This window comes from Arvicola amphibius, chromosome 4 (genome assembly GCF_903992535.2).
Source record: "Arvicola amphibius chromosome 4, mArvAmp1.2, whole genome shotgun sequence".
NCBI classification, from domain to species: Eukaryota; Metazoa; Chordata; class Mammalia; order Rodentia; family Cricetidae; genus Arvicola; species Arvicola amphibius.
In genome coordinates, this window is record NC_052050.1 from 50,598,442 (window position 1) to 50,621,067 (window position 22,626).

The 22,626-nt window shown below is 47.7% G+C and overlaps 1 protein-coding gene across 1 annotated transcript; it reads left to right on the forward strand.

The window, feature by feature from the left end:
* Nucleotides 1-6,094: 6,094 nt before the first annotated feature.
* Pelp1 (proline, glutamate and leucine rich protein 1) lies at nucleotides 6,095-22,016 on the forward strand. The gene is made up of 17 exons (XM_038326609.1): nucleotides 6,095-6,415; nucleotides 10,191-10,255; nucleotides 10,611-10,716; nucleotides 12,879-13,028; nucleotides 13,217-13,288; nucleotides 16,922-16,981; nucleotides 17,287-17,437; nucleotides 17,714-17,843; nucleotides 17,951-18,038; nucleotides 18,360-18,448; nucleotides 18,530-18,646; nucleotides 18,759-18,906; nucleotides 19,023-19,182; nucleotides 19,746-19,801; nucleotides 19,949-20,155; nucleotides 20,259-21,719; nucleotides 21,869-22,016. Exons 1-17 carry the CDS (start codon nucleotides 6,167-6,169, stop codon nucleotides 21,959-21,961), a joined length of 3,402 nt encoding a protein of 1,133 aa, XP_038182537.1. The 5' UTR covers nucleotides 6,095-6,166; the 3' UTR covers nucleotides 21,962-22,016.
* The last annotated feature ends 610 nt before the right edge of the window (nucleotides 22,017-22,626 follow it).

Here is a 22,626-nt window from a genome sequence, read left to right on the forward strand (position 1 = left end):
AGAAAATCAAAACTAGATCCCTATCTCTCACCCTGAACAAAAATCAATTCAAAATATACCAGAGAAAATAAAGGGAAAACACGTCAAGGGACTGCTAAGTGTGGGCAAGGCTTTCTGAGTTTGACTCCAACAGGCTAGCAAAAACAAGAGCTGATAGACTATGCCAGGCGTGGGGATTCATGCCTTTAAACTTAGTACTTTTGAGGGTGAGGCTCCTTGGCTATACAGTGAGTTCAAGGCCAGCCTGGTCTACAAGGGCTACAGAGAAACCTTGTCTCGAAAAACAAAACAAAACAAAACAAAAAAAGAATCCGAGTGCAGATTCTAGCACCCAAGCTGGGTGTGATCTTTCACATCCTTGTGACCATAGGGTTGTGGGGACAGGAGGATCACTGGGCCTCACTGGATGCCAGACTTCTGTGAGCTGGTGTGTGTATGTGGCAGGAGACACGGTTAATTCCAGGGTCTAGGAGAAACTTTGCTGAAAGGGAATAAGATGCAGGAGGATGCCTGCTATGACCTCTGTGAGCTTGTAGATACATACACCTGAGCACATGTATCGTAGCAATACACGCATAACACACAACAATGCATATAACCGCAAGACGAAAAGCAATACCATAATTTTATCAAATTACAATACTCCTGCACAGCCAGGTATGGTGATGAACACATTTAATCCAGCAGGTGAGAGGCAGAGGCAGGAGGATCTCTGCGAGTTAGAGGTCAACCTGGTTGACAGAGAAAGTTCCAAGCCAACCAGGGCTACAAAGTGAGAAGTCTCAAGAGAGAGAGAGAAAGAGAGAGAGAGAGAGAGAGAGAGAGAGAGAAAGAGACACACAGAGAGACACACACACACAGAGAGAGAGAGAGAGAGAGAGAGAGAGAGAGAGGAAGAAGGAAGGAAGGCTTCTACATAGAAAGGAGAAAACAACGTGAATGTTTGCCAGATATTTATTTGATAAGAGATATTGGGAATTTATACATAAAGAACCCCAAGCTGAGGATTGGGGAGATTGTTCAGTGGTTAAGAGCACTGACTGCTCTTCCAGAGGGCCCAGGTTCAATTCCCAGCACCCACATGAGTCACAACCTCTAACTCCAGTTCCAATGTCTCCAGCTCCCTCTTCTGGTTTGTGGGCACTGCATGCATGTGATGCATAGACACAAATGCAACAAAATATAAATATTTTCACAGTCAAACATTAGGCAGAAAGAAAGCCCAAATTGAAGATCTCTATCAGATCCCTATCCTGAGAGCTCAGGAGAACCCCTTGGAAGAGAGGGAGGAAGAATTTTAGGAGCCAGAGTGGTCAAGGACACCAGGAGAACAGAATCAGCAATGCAAGAGGGGCTTATATGGGCTCACAGAGACTGAAATGGCCTTCACAGAACCTGCATGGGTCTACTCTGCTCTCCACTGGATCCTTTGCATATGTGTTACGTTGTTGTTAGCTTGGTGTTTCTGTGGGACTCCTCACAGTGGGAGTGGGGGTGTCTCTGACTCTTTTTTGCCTGCTCTTGGGACTCTTTTCCTCCTACTGGGTTGCCTTGCCCAGCCTTCACATGAAGGTTTGTGCCTAGTCTTATTGTATCTTGTTGTGCTGTTTTAGGTAGATATCCCTGGGAGACCTGTTCTTTTCTGTAGGGAAATGGAGTGGGTCTGAAGGAGAGGGGAGGTGTGGCAGGAGCTGGGAGAAGTTGGGGGAGGGGATGCTGTGGTCAGCATGTATTGTATGAGAGAAGAGTGTTTAAAAAAAAAAGAAGAACCCAAAGCTTCAGGGTGGTGGCGTAGGCCTTTAATCCCAGCACTCCAGAGGCAGGGACAGGCAGAGCAGGCCAATCTGATCTAGGAGAGATAGTTCCAGGACAGGCTCCAAAGCTACAGAGAAACAAAACAAAACAAAAAAGAACCCAGAGCTGAACAGACATTTCTCAATGGCAGATGAATATACAAATAAATGTTCAGCCTCTTTCAGTCAACACAGATTGAAAGATAGAAGTGGTGTCCTGAGTGCCTGTGATTTCATCAGTGAGGTGGTAGAGACAGAAGGACCACGGTCATCCTTCAACTGTAGGAAGTTCAAGGTTAGCTTGAGCTCTCTCTCTCTCTCTCTCTCTCTCTCTCTCTCTCTCTCTCTCTCTCTCTCTCTCTCACACACACACACACACACACACACACACACCCCACCACCACCACCACCACCACCACCAAAAACAAAAAATCTAATCCCTATTACAGTGAAAATTTATTTCATCCCAGTCAAAAGAGATGTTATCAAGAAAACAGCTCACGCTGGTGAGGAAGAGGGGAAGGAAGGTTATAAGTATCCCCTAATCCACTGCTGGTCAGAAGTGTAAATAAGTCCAGCCAGTATTGAAACCCAGACAAAGGTTTTTCCGAAGCTAATAGCAGAACTATTAAATGATTCAGCTTTGCCACTCCTGAGCACACACTGATGAAAGCAAAGGCAGAAGACTTAATAGGGTGCCTGGAGCCCATGTTCACTATGGCACTGCTTGCAAGAGCTAAGCCATGGCGTCTAGGTGCTCATCAAGTAAGAATGGATAGAGAAAATTAAGCATTTATCAGAATGAAGACTATTCAGCCATCATGAAGAACAAAATCATGTCATGTGAATATGAATGTAATGGAGACCATTCATATTACTTGAAATAAGCCAGACTCAGAACACAAGGACCACAAGGTCTTGAATATGTGGAATCTAGGTGTTTTTTTTTTCCTTTTTAAAAGACAGAAAAGTCAGTTTAGTAACTGGGAAGAGAAAGGGGACCAGTGTATAGGGGAGGGGACGCAATAGACAAGATAAGATGACAGGAGAAGTAGCTGGAACTAAAGTGCATATTTATTTATATGGAAATGTGACTGTGAGGTAAGGGCCGGGTGTGGTGTGTGGTATGTATTTGTAACCCCAGGACATGAAAGGCTAAGAAAGAAAGATGCTGGCTCAAGGCTAGACTAGGTTTCATAGGAGCCCTTGCCTGAGGAGGAATAGTGTGGGGTGGGGGCGTGGCAGAGAGCTGGGCGTGGATGTTGTTTTATGCCTTTAAAACCAGTTTTCGAGCTGGGCAGTGGTGACACATGCCTTTAATTCCAGCACTTGGGAGGCAGAGGCAGGAGGATCTCTGTGAGTTCGAGGCCAGCCTGGTCTACAAGAGCTTGTTCCAGGACAGTCACCAAAGCTACAGAGAAACCTTGTCTCGGAAAAAAACCGACCCCTCCTCCCCCAAACAGTATTCAAGAAGCAGAAGCACAAAGATTGTGTTAATCCCACAAAATGAGAGCAAAGAACATTACCTAAATTCTTTTAGTTGAATTAAGCAAGCTTATTTTATATTAGACCCTAAACCAAGGTTTTCTGGTTACATACGAACTTGGCAGAACATTTCAGAATTATTTGGCAGAACGTCTTATCAGGGTAGAGGTTAGAGCATTCAGGGGTGAAACAAGTCAAATTCCAGAATATGGGTCAAGACATGGTGTTCAAACAGAAATGAACTTATTTTGACCTTGTAATAAGATGGCTTTTAATCTTAAAATGGAGTCAGGTTGGTTCATTGGTTGCTGCAAGTTTGAGGCCAGCCTATTTGGAGAGACCTTGTCTAAAAGCACCTCCAAAATATAATCTGTAAGTGGTCATGAAACCTATTGTGTTATAAATTTAATATATACATTTAAAACAAAAAAGGAGAGGCCAGCTCAGCTGGTAGAAGCACTTGCTGAGGTGGGTGAAAATCCCAAAAGTTATCCTCAGAACTCCATATCTACTCTGCGGCATGTTCCCCTTCCTACACACACGCACACACACACACACACACACACCAATAATAAATGAAATTAAAGGAGTTAAAAATAAGAACCATGCCTACCTAGCATGCATGAGGCCCTGGGTTCAATGCCCAGCACCGAATGAACTAAGCATGATGGCACAGGCTTGGAAACCCATCACTCGAGAGGTATTGGCAGGAAATGCCACCCTTAACTACTTAGGGAGTTTGGCAGCCTAGGATACCTAAGACTTTGTCTTTAAACAGTATGTGTGGGTGATGGGGATTGGCATGGGGCTACTTAAAAAAGAAGCCTTTTCTGAGTGTGGCAACAAGGGAACCAAAGGAAGACTGTTCACAGAATTGGCAGTCTGCGCAAAGGCCCTGAATTAGGAACAGACATTGCTGGTGTAAGACTTTAAGACAATTCTGAAGCCATTTCTGACAATTCTGAATCCTCTCAGCCTCCGTGCCTTAGTGCTTCCCCTTCTCCCCTGGGAACCAAGGACCTAACAACTACACATGCACGTACTCAGTTCCTGAACAATCACCCATATACGTATGTTTTGATTCAGTCCCCTGGGAAACGGGGTCAAAATGACCTCTTACCTCATCTGATCTGGCAACAGCTCTCCAGCCAATTATTGGTAATAGTCCTTTCAAATAAGCTAATCTCAACCCCCTCTTGCTTCTATGGCCTTCTCCTTTAAAAGTAGCCTGTACCAGCTAGTCGGGGTCTCTCGGCTTCCCAAATGCTGAGGGACCCTGTCATGACAGAATTAATAAAATCCTCATGCTTTTGCATCGGCTTTGGTGTGAGAGGTGGTCTCTGGGGGTGACTCCTCCTCGGTGTTTGGACTCTAGAGTCCAACTCTGGTAGATGGAAAAGTGGCTAGGTTAGCTCAAGACTAGGGAAAGAAAACAAAAACAAGCTTCTCCCTACCCAAAAACAATAATATCAGATTTAAAAAATGAGAAATGATACTTGTATATGTTGAAGTCAGATCATATAGATTCTAGTATGTGTAAGGAAACAGAATTTTTTGGCCAGACAGTGGTGGTGCATGCCTTTAATACCAGCACTTGGGAGGCAGAGGCAAGTAGATCTCTGTGAGTTCAAGGCCAGCCTGGTTTACAGAGTGAGTTCCAGGACAGACTCCAAAGGTACAGAGAAACCCTGTCTCGAAAAAAGAAAAAATAGAATTTTCTTCCTAGGCTGTTTAGAAGCCACTGAAGGGTTCTAAGCAGGGAATGACAAGAACTGATGGCGTTGTAGGTGTGAGCCAGCACTGGGACTTGTGAGCTGGAGGCAGGAAGACTGCCACAGTCCTGATGTCAGCCTGCCAAAAAGCAACAATAAGACAAATAACTGGTTTATATTAGAAAAGCCTAATTTGGTTACTTTGGGAAGTACCTATTACAGAGGGAGATAGAAGGCAATAGAGGCCTTTGAAAAGGTTCTAAGAGGTCAGGAGACAATGGTGGTATTAGAAATCGGAAGAGGAAAAAAAATTAACCCTGTATGGTGTGTACGTGTGTACACATACTATGCTTTTAGTTGTTTTAACTGGTGCTCAGGATTGAACAGAGGGACCCCCTCATGTTAAGTAACACTCTACCACTGAGCTATACCTTCAGCCCAAGCTAATGTATTTTGGAAGCAAAATTATTAGGACTTGAGAATTGGCTAGGAAACCGAGAATATACATGGCTATTGAATTTGAATCTAACAATCGTTTAAGGGCAGTTATAGTATATTAAGAGAAACTTGGGGCAGCAGTTAAGTATTCACGGATGCAATGATTAAAATCATGGCACAACCAATGAAATTCACGATTCCATCACTTATAGAGGCCCACCCTATGTGAGTGAAAAAAGCCAAGGGCAAACCCTATCTTAGAAAAACAAACTATATGTTTGTGTGTGCCTTGGGGACAGAATGCACTTCTCTTTTTACTTCAAGGCGTGTGCACTGTTTGAACTTGTTTTTCCGTTGTTGGGAGTGCAACTTAGAACGTCCCTGATTTCAGACTTGGGTCTTTACTAGAATTGCCGAGCCCCAGGGAGAAGGTGACCAGGAACCGCGCTGGGTGGAACTCTTTCAGACTCCCGCGCCTTTCCTGCTGACCACGTGTCTGGCCAGCGGAGCGCCGCCTCCGCCCCGCCCTACGGCGCCAGGCCCCGGGCAAGCGGCTCCCTAGTCGCCTCGGCGCCGGCGCCGCCCACATTGCGCATGCTCTTTCCTGCTGCAAGGGCGCCTGCTCCCATTCATCCAGCGAGCCTGGTCGCAGCCCCCTCCTCAAGACCCCTCCCCGAGCGGCGTGCGTCGCGTCTGTGTTTGCGTCATCACGCTACGCCATTGCTCGAGCCTGGAAAGATGGCGGCAGCCGTTCTTAGTGGGCCCTCCGCGGGCTCCCCGGCTGGGGCTCCTGGCGGGACTGGGGGTCTCTCTACGGTGGGGTCGGGCCCGCGTCTCCGTCTGCTGCTGTTGGAGAGTGTTTCTGGGTTGTTACAGCCGCGAACGGGGTCCCCCGTTGCCCCTGTGCATCCTCCAATCCAATGGGCCCCGTATTTGCCTGGGCTCATGTGCTTGTTGCGGCTGCATGGGACAGTGGGTGGGGCTCAGGTAAGTCCGTAGCTCGCGCGGCCACCGTGGGAAGGCTGGTGAGGCTGGTGACCGGACTGTGGTCACGCCTTCTTGAAGCTGCAGCTGTGAGCTTGAGGCGAGGGGAGCCGAGGGGCGAGAGTACTCACTCACTCTTCGGGACGAGATTCACGGATTTGATTATGTGCCGTTTCTCCAGGGGGAAATTAGACCCTGTTGCTGTTAGGTCATTGATAGACACAAAGGAATGAGAGCACTTCCACGCCAGGTCACTTACGTAGTTGAATGTTTTTCAGCATTTTTCTTTCGGCGAAACTTTTTTGGTGGTGTTTCCCTGGGACAATTGTACACAAATATACACAAATATTTATTAGCTCTTAGCCAAGGACCTAATCCCTTACTAGGGACTTCAGTTGCAGCCATGATGGCGATGAGCAAAATGCTGTAACACAAAATTGAATTTGGAATGAAGCCCCTGTAGAGTATTGAGGTTTCTCCCTAAGGCCCCGGAGTTTAATAAGATGAGCAGAGGTTAGGAAGAGAAGGAAAATGGGAAGGGGTGTTGGTAATGTGAGGGGAACATATATGTAGGGAGGCCCATGGCAGGAAGGTATAGGAAATAAGGACATTGTTCAGGTTAGGGGTTTAGGTGTTGAAGGAAAGAATGGGTAGAGTTGAGGCTGGTGAGGTTGGTAGGCAGGCAGGCGGTGGACAGCGGTGCACGCCTGCTTAGCCTGTGTGCAAAGAATTTACGTTCATTCAGTCCTGCGAGCTAGAACCCCAAGTTTCTCCTCAGTTGTTGGCTTCTTGCACATCTCCATAAGCTGTCTGTGAAGTTTTGCCTTGTTTTCCTCTGGAGACAGGGTCTCTCACTCGTGGCCCTGGCTGGTCTGAAACTCACTAAGCTCTGACTGCTGGTGCTTGGGTTTGCTGGGATTAAAGGCGTGCGCTGTCGCGCTCAGATGTGTGCATGCTCATTTTGATGGGTATGGGCCAGGGTAGCACAATGCCTGAGTCAAAGTAATAGGACCACCGTCAGGTCCTCAAGTTCCCGTCTCTCAACAAGGTCTCCTGGCTGTGGTGTAAGCCAGGCTAGTTAGCCTAAAGAGCTTTTGTTGTCTGTGTTCTTCCTGTTTCTTATAAGGGGACACTGGGATTACAGGTCTTCCTTATGGTTGGCTTTTGCATGGGTTCTAGGGACCCAAGCTCGGGTAGACAGGATTGTGTGGTAAGTGCTTTTATCCACTACCATTTCTTCAGACCTCGGTTGGATGACCAACCTTTGGGAATATTCCTCCAGTTGTCTGCCCCATTAATGTTTCTGTTTGTTTTAGAAATCCCTCACATTTTACCAGTTACATGAGTTTTTATTGTTACAAATGTACACTGACCGGTCCTTCAGTATTGTCGTCAGCTGACAGATTTTCTCTAATGTTAATGTCATCATTGCTGTTACTGCTGTTCCACTAGGACTGTCACCTGGACTGGAGGCTCCCAGTTGTGCTGCTTTACTTACGTCACCTTTCTGTTTCTCTCCCTCTGACACACACACACACACACACACGGCACAGAGCAGAGAGAAGGAAGGAAAAATAAAAAAGCAGTCCATAGTAATGCAGGCAGGGCTTAGCCATTTGTGAGGCGTTCTGAGGAAGTAGCTGTTGGCCAGTCTGGCCCGCCAAGATGCATTTTATTACCCTTCGCGTGCAGAGGTTGAGGAAAAGCTGCACCAGGCTAAGGGAATTAAGTGGGTCTTTGGTTTCCCCTGAAAAACTGATTGTGTACCTGTGGGATTTTTATTTTTTTAGATTTCTTGTGTGTGCGTTTGCCTGCCTGTGTGTTTGTGTGTGTACCACATGTGTATTTGGTGCCCATGGAGGTCAGAAGGGATTGGAGCCCCTGGAGCTGGAGATACAGATAGTTGTGAACCACTACATAGGTGCTGGCATTTGAACCTGTGTCCTCTGGAAGAGCAGCAAGCCCTTAACCATTGAATTCTCTCCAACTTTTGTTTATGCATTTCTCGGTGACCTAGGTCTTGCTCTGTAGACCAGGCTGGCCTTGAACTCAGATCTACCTGCCTTTTTCCCTCACTGGTGCTGGGGTTAAAGGTGTGTGCACAGACTTCACCTGTGAGTTTCGTTTGTTTTTGAGTCAGGGTTTCTCAATGCAGCACTGGCTGTTCTGAAACTCACAGAGATCCACCTGCCTCTGCCTCCCATGTGCTGGGATTACAGGCTTTGTCTGTATTTTGAGGTAAGGCCAGGTGTGGAGTTTTTACTTGTCTCAGTTCTCCAGAGCTCAATGTTTTTGATTTGGAACATTTTGGATCTTCTAATTGTTGGATGGTCAGCCTGTGTTTACCTTATGGATTTCTTCCTGTCTGCATCTATGCCTGCAGGCCGGAAGAGAGCGCCAGATCTCATTACAGATGGTGTGAGCCACCATGTGTTTGCTGGAACTTGAGCTCAGGACCTCTGGATGAGCAGCCAGTGCTCTTAACCCCTGAGCCATCTCTCCAGTACTTCTTATTTACACTTTCTTCCACCTGGGAAATAACCTGCCTAGGCACCTAAAATTATGTTTCTCCTAAAGTAAATTTTAAGTACATTATTAAACATGTACTGAATAAATGAACAATTTCTCCCACCTGAGTAGGGACTTATTTTAATCAATTAATTTATTTATTATATATACAATGTTTTGTCTGTATGTATGCCTGCCCGCCAGAAGAGGGCACCAGATTTCATAGATGGTTGTGAGCCACCGTGTGGTTGCTGGGAATTGAACTCAGGACCTTTGGAAGAGCAGGCAGTGCTCTTAACCTCTGAGCCATCTCTCCAGCCCCAAGTAGGGACTTTTTTTAAATATAAAAGTTACACCCATTTATTTATTTATTTATTTTTGTGTGTGTGTATGTATGTATATATGTATATATTATATATATGGATGTATGCATGCCATGGTGCACATGTGGAGGTCAGAGGACAACTTTGGGAGTTGGTTCTGAGAATCAAATGCAGGTTGTCAGGCTTGGTGGCAAGTGTCTTTTCCTGTTGAGCCATGTAGATGGTCCTAGGATCTTAGTCAACTGTGCCTTCCTTCGTCTGACCAGTTCAATGTGGAATAAGAATGAGTCAAGTGGTGGTAGCGCACACCTTTAATCTCAGCACTTGGGAGGCAGAGGCAGCTGGATCTCTTGAGTTTGAAGCCAGCCTCGTGTACACAGAGAAAGAGAAACCCTGTCTTAAAAGAATGAATGATTTCAGCAGTATCATGTGGAATTAAAATGAATGATTTCCAGCCTTTGGGAGATTGGGTGCCTGAGAGGAGTCTGGTGCTTTGGGTGATGTGGTGGAGAGGCTGATGATGCCTCGGTGAGAGGAAAGGTCAGAAGGAGGACTGGCTGAGTCTGTGTTGGTGATCTTACACCTCTAAAGAAGCCAGGAAGGGAGGAAGAGAGTTGTTTCTCCGAGTGTTGGAAGAAGGGTTGTGGATGGCGTCCATTCCGCTAGCATTTCTGGATGTCTTCATGCCAGGTGCTTTGCAGGGATACAGGATATCTCATGAGGTGAAGGAAGCCTTATTGATGAATCTAGTAGATGAGTTGTGCTGTCCTCTCTTGGCTCTGGTTCTTTGTTTGGCGCAGGAGTGAGGGAGGAGGTCAGATAAGATAGAATTTGAGGAAACTGAAGAACAGACAGCTGTGACATAGGCTGGTGGCCTTTTTGAACTCAGAAAGGGCATCTTCAGTGGCCTTTGCCTGACTCACTCCTGTGTTTTCCTCCACTTGTAGAATCCTTCAGCTCTTGGGACGTTGGTGAATCTCAGCAATGCACATCTTGGTTCCATCAAAACTCGGTAAATCTTTAATAAACCCTCTTTCCTCAGGACGGTGTGGCTTCAGGAAGTGGGTTGTGCATTTGCCTATCCTTTGTTCCCACCCCATGGATTCAAGAGCGGCGGAGAGTTTTCCTTCTCTGAGCACACTTGAATTAGACTCACCATTTCCATCTCCCGTTCCCCACTAGATTAGCTCTGCTTCCTTCTTTGCTTGCTGCTCCACATACTCGGAGTCCTCCTATGTCTCAGGAGATAGAAACCACAATGAATCTAGGGATGGATCTTACACAGCCCAATGAAAATAAAAGGACGGTCAGTAGGTTCTCTGAATTCTAGCTCCCACCTCCTTACTGCTCGCTCTCTTGTTTTTAAGATTTGAAGGCCTGTGTCTGCTGTCCCTGCTGGTAGGGGAGAGCCCCACGGAGTTCTTCCAGCAGCACTGTGTTTCTTGGCTTCGGAGCATTCAGCAGGTGTTGCAGGTAAGGATCTGCTTCCCTCTGTTCTCCCGCTAGAATGGGTCAGGTGTGCTCTTCATGGCTTGCACATTAGCTCTGGGGACAGAATGATTGGAAACCGTTTTCTGCTTTGTGCACAGAGATTAAGCTTTGAATAGCGATCTTTCTAAACTTCCTGATAATTTCGTCTCTTAGCTTACATTGTAACTCTCAGCTTCACTGTTCCTTTCCTAAGAGGTGATACCTCTGAAGTTCTTTCTGTAAGTGCTGTGTGTTTCTGTCTATTGCTCTGTCACCCATCTAACTTTTAACCTCTTCCTAACACCTCCATGCCCTCTGCACTTCGTTATTTCATAAGCAGTCCCTGTGTTAAGCTTAGGGTAAGAGGTGCTTGAACTCCACTTTGGATGCTTTTTAAATCTAATAAAAGGACTGAGATAATAACCTTTTATGAACCAGAATTTGCAGATAACAATTTAGCCATGTGATTTCTGTTAAATACTGTTTTTCATTCTTGTAAAAATGGAAAAAATTCTTAGCATATGGGCCATAAAAAACATATACTCACATGCCACAGATTGCAGATTTCTATTCTAATGGAAGTCACTTGAGCTGAGAAGAGTATAACTGACTGCAGAGTGACCCCGAAATAAAGACTCGTTCTCTGAGAATATAGACAGGCACTCTGACCAGGGGTGAGAAGTTTACAGTATTCTAAGAGTATAAAAACTCCACAGAAAAGGAAGTTGGTCATTTGAAAAATTGTAAACATGGCAGGTTGGTGGGGTTGAGATGCAGTTAGGGAGATAGGTGTAGGAGAACCAAGCAATAGGCTTTTATTTTATAAGGAATTTGGCTTTTATTCTCTGAATAGTGGGAATTCTTTAGAGATTCTAAGTTGATTTCTTGTCGCTATAACACAGTGCTACAGTTTAAGTAATCTATAAGGAACAGGTTTGTCTATGTCGTGGTTCTAGAAGCTGGAACATGCAAGTTGAAGGGGAACCATCTCCTGAGGACCTGCTTGCTCCATTATAACTGGGTGGACGGTGTCAGTGGAATCTGGGGCTGGGAATGAGAGAGAGAGAGTGCCAAGCTCCCTTTGTAACAGGTCTACTGCTGCTGTAGCTTTCTGACTCAGTAAGGTAGCTGCCTCAGTACTATTGTGCTGGGGGCTAAGGATCCAGTAGATGTAGTTTGGAGGCTATGCACACTATAGTGGTGACAGTGGAGTGGTGATGGTGGCATCTTCATATTTGAAAATTCTACTCTGGATGCTGGGCAAAGTAAGGAGAGGCCTGGAAACAGAAGGACCAGGTAGACGGCTTTAAGTGGAGTGGAGGAGAACATTTGCAGTGGCCTGGACGAGGTGGTAGTGGTAGAGCTGATAGAGGTAGGTGGGTTTGATAGAGTTGAGTGAACAGTCTCATGATTGATTGTCTTTAGAGAGAATGTATGACCAGCACGATTTGTGGCCTTCAGAACATTGGAAGGCACTCAGGGCTCAGGGAATAAAAGAAAACCCTGTGAGTGTGACCAGGAGTGTTGAGCAGCCCTTTCAGTAGGACCTCCTCTTGATGTGGCCATGGTCTAGAAGAAGACCTCTCTTGCTATGTTTTACCAGGGGATTGCCAGCGTTTAGCCAGTAGTGAAGCCGAGGGTGGGTTTTGGTCTGTGTCCTTGCCACCACTGAGGTGTACACCATGCTGAATGGTCAGTGGAGGAGGAGTGAGAGAGACTGAGACACCGAGCAAGCCAAAGAGATAACCGGGATTGTGGGTTGGGCCCAGGTAAAGGGAGGGGTAAGTCAGATTGTGGGTTGGGTGGGTTCCAGGGGGAGTCCATGAGGAAAGAGGGAGGAGTCACTTCTGTTTATCTTCATGGGAGTGATCTCTGTTTATACTCTGGAGGTAGAGGAAGACTGACACAGTCATTTACAGCATTAGTCAAAGTGAAAGTGTTCGCAAGGAGCTGTAGACGCAGGCTAGACTGGCCTGGGGCGAGAAGCAACTGCGAGAAGAGGGAATCAGTTTTCCAGACACTAGATGGATATTAAAATGTAAACATGTCCTTCCGTAATCTCTTTCTTCTTGTTGATGGTAAATGTGATGGTAAATGATGGTTACACGTCCTGTCCTCCTGGTGGCAGTGAAGGTTAGGTTTGCAGCATGGTACCTTGCTTTTAGTCCCAGGACTCACCACCCACCATTGAGCTGGCTGTGGCTATCCTGAGGGATCTGCTCCGATATGCATCCCAGCTTCCTACACTGTTCCGGGACATCTCCACCAACCACCTTCCTGGGCTTCTTACTTCCTTGCTGGGCCTCAGACCAGAGGTGAGACTTTTTCAGACTGTTTGGATTAAAGAATGTTATGGGAACTGCTTAGGGATTAGGATTTAGGAAGTGTGAGGATAGGAAAATGGTGACTATTACGGAGAAGGAGCTTAGGGGCTGGGGTGAGCCGGAAGGGTGTGGGCCGTTGCTGCTTGACCTCTTCCTTCTGATTTCTGCTTTTCCCACAGTGTGAGCAGTCAGCTTTGGAGGGAATGAAGGCTTGTGTGACCTATTTTCCTCGGGCCTGTGGCTCTCTAAAAGTAAGTACTTATGAAACTGTGCTAGGTCTCCTCCTTAGATTTCATCTCTGCCATTAGTGAAGACATTGACATAAATTACCTGCCTACAATGAGTAGGGCTTGGAGCTTGTGTCTGCCTGATGCTAGGGCCCGTTCTCTAACCCATAAACTCCTTTCTTCTTCTCTCCCTTCCTCCCACCCCCTTTTATTTTTAAATTTAGTTTTTTTTTTATAATTTTATGTGTATGAGTATTTTGCCTGCGTGTTTCGCTATGATATGTGCCTGTAGAGGCCAGAAGGGTGTTGGCTCTCCTGGAACTGGAGTTAACAGATGATTGTGAGCTGCCACATGGGTGCTAGGAACCAAACCTAGGAACCCTCTGCAAGAACAGCTCCTACCACCTCCAGTCCTTCTTTTTAATGACTACCCTACCACTGAGCTGCACTCCCAAGTCCCACCCCCTCAACCCTTTCCTCCCTTTGTTTTGCCTGTTGGAGCTCTAGAATGCCCTGCCTGTTTTTCTGCTGTCCTGTCTTTGTTCCTGAGACACCCAGCGTTCCTTCAGAAAGAGTGCAGCTACAGAGACTTAATCAACACTCCCCCTTTGTTTCTGGCTTGTTTTTCCTGCTTTTAACTACCCTTGTTCAGACCAAGAGCAGCATGGATTTGTCTTGGATCGGTTGCTTGCCACCAAGCCTGCTGTATCTTTCCTTGCCAGTTTCACTCAAAGAAGACTCGTTCTTAGAATTGACCCTAGCGTATCAGCATTTTCTCTCCCTTTCCCATTAAGCCAAGAGCTTTTAGCCTTTTCACCTAAAGGAAGTACTTTACAGCTTCTTTTTGGCCTGCCTGAACTGACAGCATTTGAGGCCATCATAAAGTAACATTAGGGTTGTTTGAACACAGCACTGGTACTGTAATTGTCTGACAAAGGTCTGAGAAAGAAAATGAAGTTTTGTACAACTCAAGAGCAGTCTATTGGTACAATTGTTCTGGTTTATTATGAGAAGTTGTTAAGCTCTTGTACCCAGTTTGTGACTTAAACTTTATGATAGGTCAGTGTGTATAGAAAAAACAGACTGGGGTGGTGGTGCTCTAGGGTGGCTGAGGCAGGAGGATCATGAGTTTGAAGTTAGTCTAAGTAGTATAGTGAGACTTTAAAAAACACTCAAAATAAATAACCATAAAACCTACTATATGTGTGATTGGGAATTATTTAAGACCTACTTTGTGTGTGTGTGTGTGTGTGTGTGTGTGTGTGTGTGTGTGTGTGTGTGTGATAAAAAACATACAACCTACTCTTTAAAATTTGGAATTTGTGGTTTGAACCATCTGATGGGGGTGTTGATACATATTTGTGGATAAGGGTGTGTGTGTGTCACTAGCTAGTTACCTCCAGTTTGTGAAGTCTCAGGCAGGTGTTTCTCAGGGACCGTATCTGTACTGATCCTTCATTTTCCCATGGGTGCGTGTAACCACAGCCGATAGAAGTCACAAGTGACAGGACAGGGCTTTTGTTTTCCTTTTCTGCTGTGGAGGGAACTCAGTCCAGCCACTGAGTTACATCCTTAGCCTCTCAGAGTTACAGTCTGAGCTCATAAAACAAAAGTGCAAGGAATCACGAACATTCTGTTTCAGTTAAAGGGTTCAGAGCAGTTTAAAATTATAGACTAGGGTTGCCAAGATGGCCTAAAGAGTAAGGCACTTGCCACCAAGCATGATGGCTTGATGGGTTTGATTCCCAGAACCCGTATGGTGGAAAGAAAAAGTCAACATCAGGGGCTGAAGAGATGGCTCAGTGGTTAAGAGCACTGACTGCTTTTCCAGAGGTCCTGAGTTCAATTCCCAGCAGCCACATGGTGACTCACAACCATCTGTAATGAGATCTGGTGCTCTCTTCTGATGTACAGGCATACATGAAGGCAGAGAGCACTGTAATATATATATATATATATATATTACATAAGTCTTTAAAAATATTTACAAGGCATGCATGTGCGAAAACCCAAAAATTAAGAATAAACCTTTACAATAGCATATGCAGATTATTAACAGGTTGAATAAGATCTTTAAGAAAATTTATATATGCATGTGTGCATATCCCATGTTGTACATGGGAAGTTGGAGAACACCGTTTAGGAGTGGATCTTTCCTGCTCTGGGTTCTGGTCATTGGGCTTATATAGTAAACACTGTTACTGGATGAGCCAGCTCAGGCCATGCTTTAGTGTAGTAATTTAAGGCAGAGAGCATTCCTTCAGTGACTAGGAGAAATACAGAAATAAAAATTCCTTTAGTTACCTGTCCTCAGGGACTTTATAGGAGTATAGGGCACACCTAAAGGCCACAGGAATATGCAGGGCCAAGAACTCTCTGGTTTCTCTGGGGCATTGTACCTGGTGAGTTTAAAGGAAGTAGTCGCAGGTGGCTACTGTGGCAGTCTGCTGGTATGAGGTCAGCAGGGTTGCATCAGTAAGCTAAATCTAGGGAGCCGGTCTCCAGAAGAAGTTACAGAATATCAGGATTGCCCACATTGAGGAACTGGGAGGGAAGGGGAAGCTGGAAACTGTCAGGGTGACTGAGCCCTCTTTCTAGTATGAGAACCTAACATTCACAAAGGGTGCTATGGCACCTTAGAATTAGAGTTCACTATAGAACTAGGTTTTGTCAGTTCTGTGGTTTGAATTTGTGATGCATGCAGTTGATATGTTAAGGTGTGTTACTCTTTTGGCTTTGGAGCCTGTCTTGGAACTAGCTCTTGTAGACCAGGTTGGCCTAGAACTCACAGAGATCCGCCTGCCTCTGCCTCCCAAGTGCTGGGATTAAAGGCTTGTGCCACCACCACCCAGCAAGGTGTGTTACTCTTAAAATGTGAAAGGAACAGATGAGTTCATTGCTGACAGCTATGGGTCCTGCTGATAAGCATATTTGTTTTCATTTAAAATTCAGAGTTATAGCCAGGCGTGGAGGCACGTGACTTTAATTCCAGCACTGGGGAGGCAGAGGCAGGTGGTTCTCTGTGAGTTCAAGGCCAGCATGGTTTGCAAAGTGAGTTCCAGGACAGCCAGAGTTAGGCAGAGAGACCCTGTCTCAAAAACAAACAACAACCAAAAAAAAGAAAGAACAATTAAGAGATATTCTATATTATAGTTGCTGAAACTACTCATTTTTCTACCCCAAGTAAATTGTGGCCCTGAACACTTACTCCAGGCTTTCTAGTATCAGGCCAAGGGTTTGCCGACAGCCAGGTGGCAGCTGTGAGATTCGCTGCCTTCGCTTTGTCCCCACCCCGACCCAGCCTGTTCTTAGGACCTAGTCCTCTGGGTAGTACACTAATTCCAGCCCGGGTCTTTATTTCTGTATCTCAGCTTGTAGAACAGAAGTGTATTTATGCTTTTCAGATCTGTTGTTTTGGCTTCAGAGAGAAAGATGACTGTCACTTGCAAAAACTAGCAGAGGGGGCCCAGTTGTTTTTTTCTTGGGGGGGGGGTAGGGGCTCAGGAAGGAGGCTGAGAACCAGAGCTCTTGTGCTGCGTCTCTATTACAGAAATGCACCTGACCCTCCCCTTGGATGCGTCATGCTTCCTGTGTGTATAGGAAAGCTGCTGTGGAGACCCTTGTCACTGCCCCATAACCTCTTTCTTCCTCCTCCAGGGCAAGCTGGCCTCTTTTTTCCTGACTCGGTTAGATGCCTTGAATCCTCAGCTCCAACAGGTAAAGGGAAGGGAAAGGCACAGAACCCTGGGGCTCTGACCTGGGGTATCTTTTATGGCTCATTCTTAGCTATTATTTCTTACAGCATTTGGGTTCTTTCTCACTTTCTTCCTGTTAGGAAACACAATTACTGGTTTTCATCCTCTTGGAGACTTCTACCTCACTGTTCCTTGAGCTCTTGTTGATCTCTGTTTCTCTCAGGCATTAGTGGGGTAGGAGACCAATGGCTGAGCTAGTTCCTTTCTGACCAGCTTTGGCCTGCGAGTGTTTCTCCAGGTTGTGACCAGCTTTCTGCCCTTTTGCAGCTGGCCTGCGAGTGTTACTCCAGGTTGCCCTCTTTAGGTGCTGGCTTTTCCCAGGGCCTGAAGCACACAGAGAACTGGGAGCAGGAGCTGCACAGCCTGTTGACCTCACTGCACAGCTTGCTGGGGACCCTGTATGAGGGAGCAGAGACCGGTAGGGACTTTGTGGTCTGGAGGTGGGCTTCCACGGGTTGTGGCAGGAGGGAACAGGAGGGTGATCCAGAGAGGTGGGATAGTGGGTTTCTGGGCATCAGGGATGAGACCATAGGTGGGTCATCTACCACAAATGAAAAGATGGGGCTGGACAGAGTTCAGAACACTGCGCCTCCAAGATCAGGGTTTGAGTCTCATCACCCACACGGCAGCTCACGCGGATGAGAGGCGGGATGGGAGAAAGACAGAGTGTACAGGTGGTTGTGTTGCTGCCCAGCTCCTGTGCAGAGTGAAGGCCCTGAAGTAGAGATGCTGCTTTCCCAGTCAGAAGATGGTAACTCTCATGTCCTCCTCCAGCTTCGGCAGAGGTTTTCAGGACTGGCCCGCTGCCTGGGGCTCATGCTCAGGTGTGTAGGTATTGGAGGGATGGTCTTGCAGCTGGAGAAGTTGAGATGGGTGTGTGGAGTCAAGCTGCGGCGACTGCCCTGAGGTTCCCTTTGCTCTGGTTCTCTAGCTCTGAGTTTGGGGCTCCCGTGTCCGTTCCTGTGCAGGAGATCCTGGACCTCATCTGTCGGATCCTCAGCATCAGTAACAAAAATATTGTGAGTGGATTTTGTCTTTCATATATAGCCTTGCTCAGAACCCTGGGCACCTCAACACCCACACTTCCATCTCTGTCCTGACACGTGTGTGACTCTCAGTGGACTCACTCACATAAAGCAGAGCCACCTGTGGCTAGTTCAGAGTGAATTTGGGGATGAGCTAAGGCGTTTGAAGGGCTCAGCTCTCCTGCAGGATGAGAGATGGGTTTGGGTTGATTTGGCAGGGAGTAGGTTCGTGTTGTAGTCTGATAAACCTGCTCTCTTTTTTTGTTTCTCTGGTTCTCCTTTGCTTTTTCCATCTTTTGCTGAATTTTCCTCCAGAGCTTGCTTGGAGATGGTCCTCTCAGGCTGCTGCTGTTGCCCTCTATCCACCTTGAAGCCTTGGACATGCTCTCTGCGCTGATCCTTGCGTAAGTGGACTGGTCATGGTGTGGAGAAGGGAGTGGACATACTGGAGGTGAAGGCCACTGTTCCATCCTCTCTGCCCCCAGGTGTGGAGGCAGACTCTTGCGTTTTGGGGCCCTGATCAGCCGCCTGCTTCCCCAGGTCCTCAATACCTGGAGCACTGGGAGGGACACTCTGGTTCCAGGCCAGGAGAGGCCTTACAGGTGATTATCCAGGCAGGGGCTAGAGTGAGAGGGTGGTTGAGTGTGCGCGTGCCCAGGGGCTCCGGCGTCTCAGCCCTCCACTTACTCTCTGCTTTCCTTGCTCCTGCTCCAGCACCATTCGGACCAAGGTTTATGCTATCTTAGAGCTGTGGGTGCAGGTTTGTGGGGCGTCTGCAGGCATGCTCCAGGGAGGGGCCTCAGGAGAGGCCTTGCTCACCCACCTAATCAGTGACATCTCTCCACCAGCAGATGCTCTTAAGGTGAGACCTTGGCTCCTGTTCTCCCCCCCCCCCCCCCCCCGGGTCCTGTGCCTGTTTCTTGACTGTCCTGACTTCTGGTTTGCTTGTATATGTGACTGTATCTCCTTTACCACAAGCTGTGCAATGCCAGGGGAAACTCTGACGGAAGCTTGCAAAGTGGGAAGCCAAGTGCCCCTAAGAAGCTGAAGCTTGATATGGGAGAAGCTTTGGCCCCATCCAGCCACAGGAAGGGAGACAGGAACGCCAACAGCGATGTGTGTGCGGCTGCACTAAGAGGTGGGCCGATAAGCCAGAACCAGTTGGCAGAGTAGATCGTGCAGGAGCAGAGACAGTCATGCTGCCTTGAACACTCTTCTGTCCTGCTTTTAGATTGGGGATCTGGTAGCTTTTCCTGGTCTTCCAAGGTCTCAGTTTAATTCACTCAAGCACTTTACATATGCACTGTGTGTGGCAGGGGCAGTACGAGCACTTGGGGAATCCATGGATCCATGCCCGTGGAGTTCATGTGCCCTGCAGAGCAGGATGGTGTGGGGATTCCTTGTGTCCAGTGCATCTGGGAATGTAGGCAGCAGTTAAATGAATGCCATACAGTTAGTCGATGACTGTCCTTTGGGACTCGTGTATTCTTACTGTCTGTTATCTTGCTGTCAAGATGAGGCCAGTTCTCAAGTATAATGTCTTACTGTATTATCATCCTCATTTTATACCAGTGGAAGAAAACTGAGGGGGTAAATGCCTTACCCTGGGTAGGCAGTGGCAGAACTGGGTGCCCCTGTGGGCCTGTGGGCCTTTGCAGTTTTTTTTTTTGCTTTGCCTCTGACTTGCCATTCTCTTCTCAGGCCTCAGTCGGACCATCCTCATGTGTGGGCCTCTCATCAAGGAGGAAACTCACAGGGTTAGTGTCTGGGGAGGGGCCACTGCTCTGTGCACTTGGGAGTGTTTGCCCCAGAGGTGGACCCACTGAAATCTGGGAGCAAAGACCCTGGCTATGAAGGGTTGGGTGGCTGTGGTGGTATTTCTAGACTCATTGCTTTCTTTCCAGAGACTTCATGATCTAGTCCTGCCCCTGGTCTTGAGTGTGCAGCAGGGTGAGGTTCTGGGCAGCCCCCCTTACAGCAGTTCCTGCTGCCGCCGAGAGCTCTACCGCCTGCTGCTGGCTCTCCTGCTGGCGCCTTCCCCTCGCTGCCCACCTCCTCTTGCCTGTGCCCTGAAAGCTTTCTCTCTTGGCCAATTGGAAGATAGTCTTGAGGTAATTGCTCATTGGGTCAGATCTTTGATTCCTGGGATCTTTTGTTCTGATGTTTGCCTTGCGAGACCCTGTGTTCCTGATGCTCCTGTCCTTCTTTCCTTAGGTCTCCTCTTTCTGCTCAGAAGCACTAGTGACCTGCGCTGCCCTGACACACCCCCGAGTTCCTCCCCTGCAGAGCTCAGGCCTTACCTGTCCCACACCTGCCCCAGTTCCTCCTCCTGAGGCCCCATCTCCATTCAGGGCCCCAGCCTTCCATCCTCCAGGTCCCATGCCCTCCATCGGTGCTATGCCATCTCCAGGCTCAATATCTTCAGCAGGCCCCATTCCCACAGTAGGCTCCATGTCCTCCGCTGGCCCTATGCCATCTACAGGCCCGGTGCCCTCTCGCCCTGGACCTCCTGCCACAGCCAACCACTTAGGCCTCTCTGTCCCAGGTCTAGTGTCTGTCCCACCCAGGCTCCTTCCTGGCCCTGAAAACCATCGTGCAGGCTCCAGTGAGGACCCTGTCCTTGCTCCTAGTGGGACCCCTCCACCAAGCATACCCCCAGAAGAAACTTTTGGAGGGAGAGTTCCCAGGCCAGCCTTTGTCCACTATGATAAGGAGGAGGCATCTGATGTGGAGATCTCCTTGGAAAGTGACTCTGATGACAGTGTGGTGATTGTACCTGAGGGGCTTCCATCCCAGCCTCCTCCACCACCGTCAGGCAGTCCTCCCCCTGTGGCTCCTACTGGCCCACCAACAGCCTCCCCTCCTGTGCCAGCCAAGGAGGATTCTGAAGAACTGCCGGCAACTCCAGGGCCTCTGCCTCCACCTCCACCCCCTCCCCCACCTGTTTCTGGTCCTGTGACACTCCCCCCACCCCAGCTGGTCCCTGAAGGGGCTCCTGGAGGAGGACCCACAGCCATGGAGGAAGACTTAACAGTTATTAATATCAACAGCAGTGATGAGGAGGAAGAGGAGGAGGAGGAAGAGGAGGAAGAGGATGAAGATGAGGAGGAAGAAGACTTTGAGGAAGAGGAGGAAGATGAGGAAGAGTATTTTGAGGAAGAAGAAGAGGAGGAAGAGGAGTTTGAGGAGGAATTTGAGGAGGAGGAAGGTGAATTAGAAGAGGAGGAGGAGGAAGAAGAAGAAGAAGAGTTGGAAGAAGTAGAAGATGTGGAGTTTGGCTCAGCAGGAGGAGAGGTGGAAGAAGGTGGACCTCCACCCCCAACACTGCCTCCTGCTCTGCCACCTACAGACTCCCCCAAAGTACAGCCCGAGGCAGAATCTGAACCTGGGCTCTTATTGGAAGTAGAAGAGCCGGGGGCAGAGGAGGTGCCAGAGCCTGAGACAGCTCCCACCCTGGCCCCTGAGGTGCTCCCCTCCCAGGAGGAGGTGGAGCAGGAAGTGGGGAGCCCTACAACAGGGCCTCCTCAGGATCTTGTTGAAGATGAATCCTCCGCTCCCCCTACCCTGGTGGAAGAAGGGAATGAGGGTGGAGGTGACAAGGTGCCAACCCCACCTGAGACACCTGCAGAAGAAGAGATAGAGGCTGACACAGAAGCCGCAGCTCCCCAGGAAAAGGTGACAATGGGGTCAGCCGGGGGGGGGGGGCATGGGTGGAGCACTGGGGCTGGAGGAAGACTGGCTGCTACCTAAGGGGAGAGGCTTGTTCCAGCCTGGCCTGCTTTTCCGTGTATTGACTTTGAATTTTGTGTCTTTGTCCCTAAAAGGAGCAAGATGACACAGCTGCCATGCTGGCTGATTTCATCGATTGTCCCCCTGATGATGAGAAGCCACCACCTGCCACAGAGCCTGACTCTTAACCCTTTCTGCACCCTAACACTTTGTATCCAATAAAGTTATGTCTGTAGATATTTATGTTGCTCTTGCCACACTGTCTGCGGTCGGGAGCCTGAGTGAGTGCCAGAGTTTGTTGTATCTTCTCCATTTGTGTCCACTGTTGTCTTCATTGACCCGAGGAAGAACCACTGGCCTAAAAAAGTAGCCAACTGCCCTGTCAGTTTAAGTTAGTGTTGGAGTTTTCAATTCTTGTCCTCTGTTTTCTGTAGGAGCTTGCTATGTAGCCCAGGCTAGCCCTGAATTTATAATCTTGGATCAGTCCCAAGGGCTGAGGTTGTAGATGTGCCCCACATCCTCTGCTGTCTGATGTCAAGTGAGCTGACATACCTGTGAGTGATGCAGGGCTGTGGTGAGTTTGCACTGCAAGGCCAGCATTTCAAGGTTAGCAGTTGAACTGATTTTTTGAAACTTTGCATAGGTTAAAAAAAAATCCCCCCCTGAGAAATTGTTAGAATATATAACCTCTACCTAGATCCACCAGTTGTCAGCTTTTTTCCTACCTGTCTAGGGCTGTATCTACAGATAGGCCTATATATATTTATATAAACTTATATGTCTGTATTATGTTGTTGAACTTGGAGAGTAGCCATCATGGTCTTTCTCGCCTAGATCTTTCTTCAGTGTTACC

Bases quoted from the DNA above. Each gene is read 5' to 3' on its own strand.
- Pelp1 (XM_038326609.1), top strand. From the start codon at position 6,167: ATGGCGGCAGCCGTTCTTAGTGGGCCCTCCGCGGGCTCCCCGGCTGGG. The intron at 17,844-17,950 runs GTGTGTAGGTAT...CTGGTTCTCTAG, and splicing joins TGCCTGGGGCTCATGCTCAG to CTCTGAGTTTGGGGCTCCCG. The intron at 19,802-19,948 runs GTTAGTGTCTGG...CTTTCTTTCCAG, and splicing joins TCAAGGAGGAAACTCACAGG to AGACTTCATGATCTAGTCCT.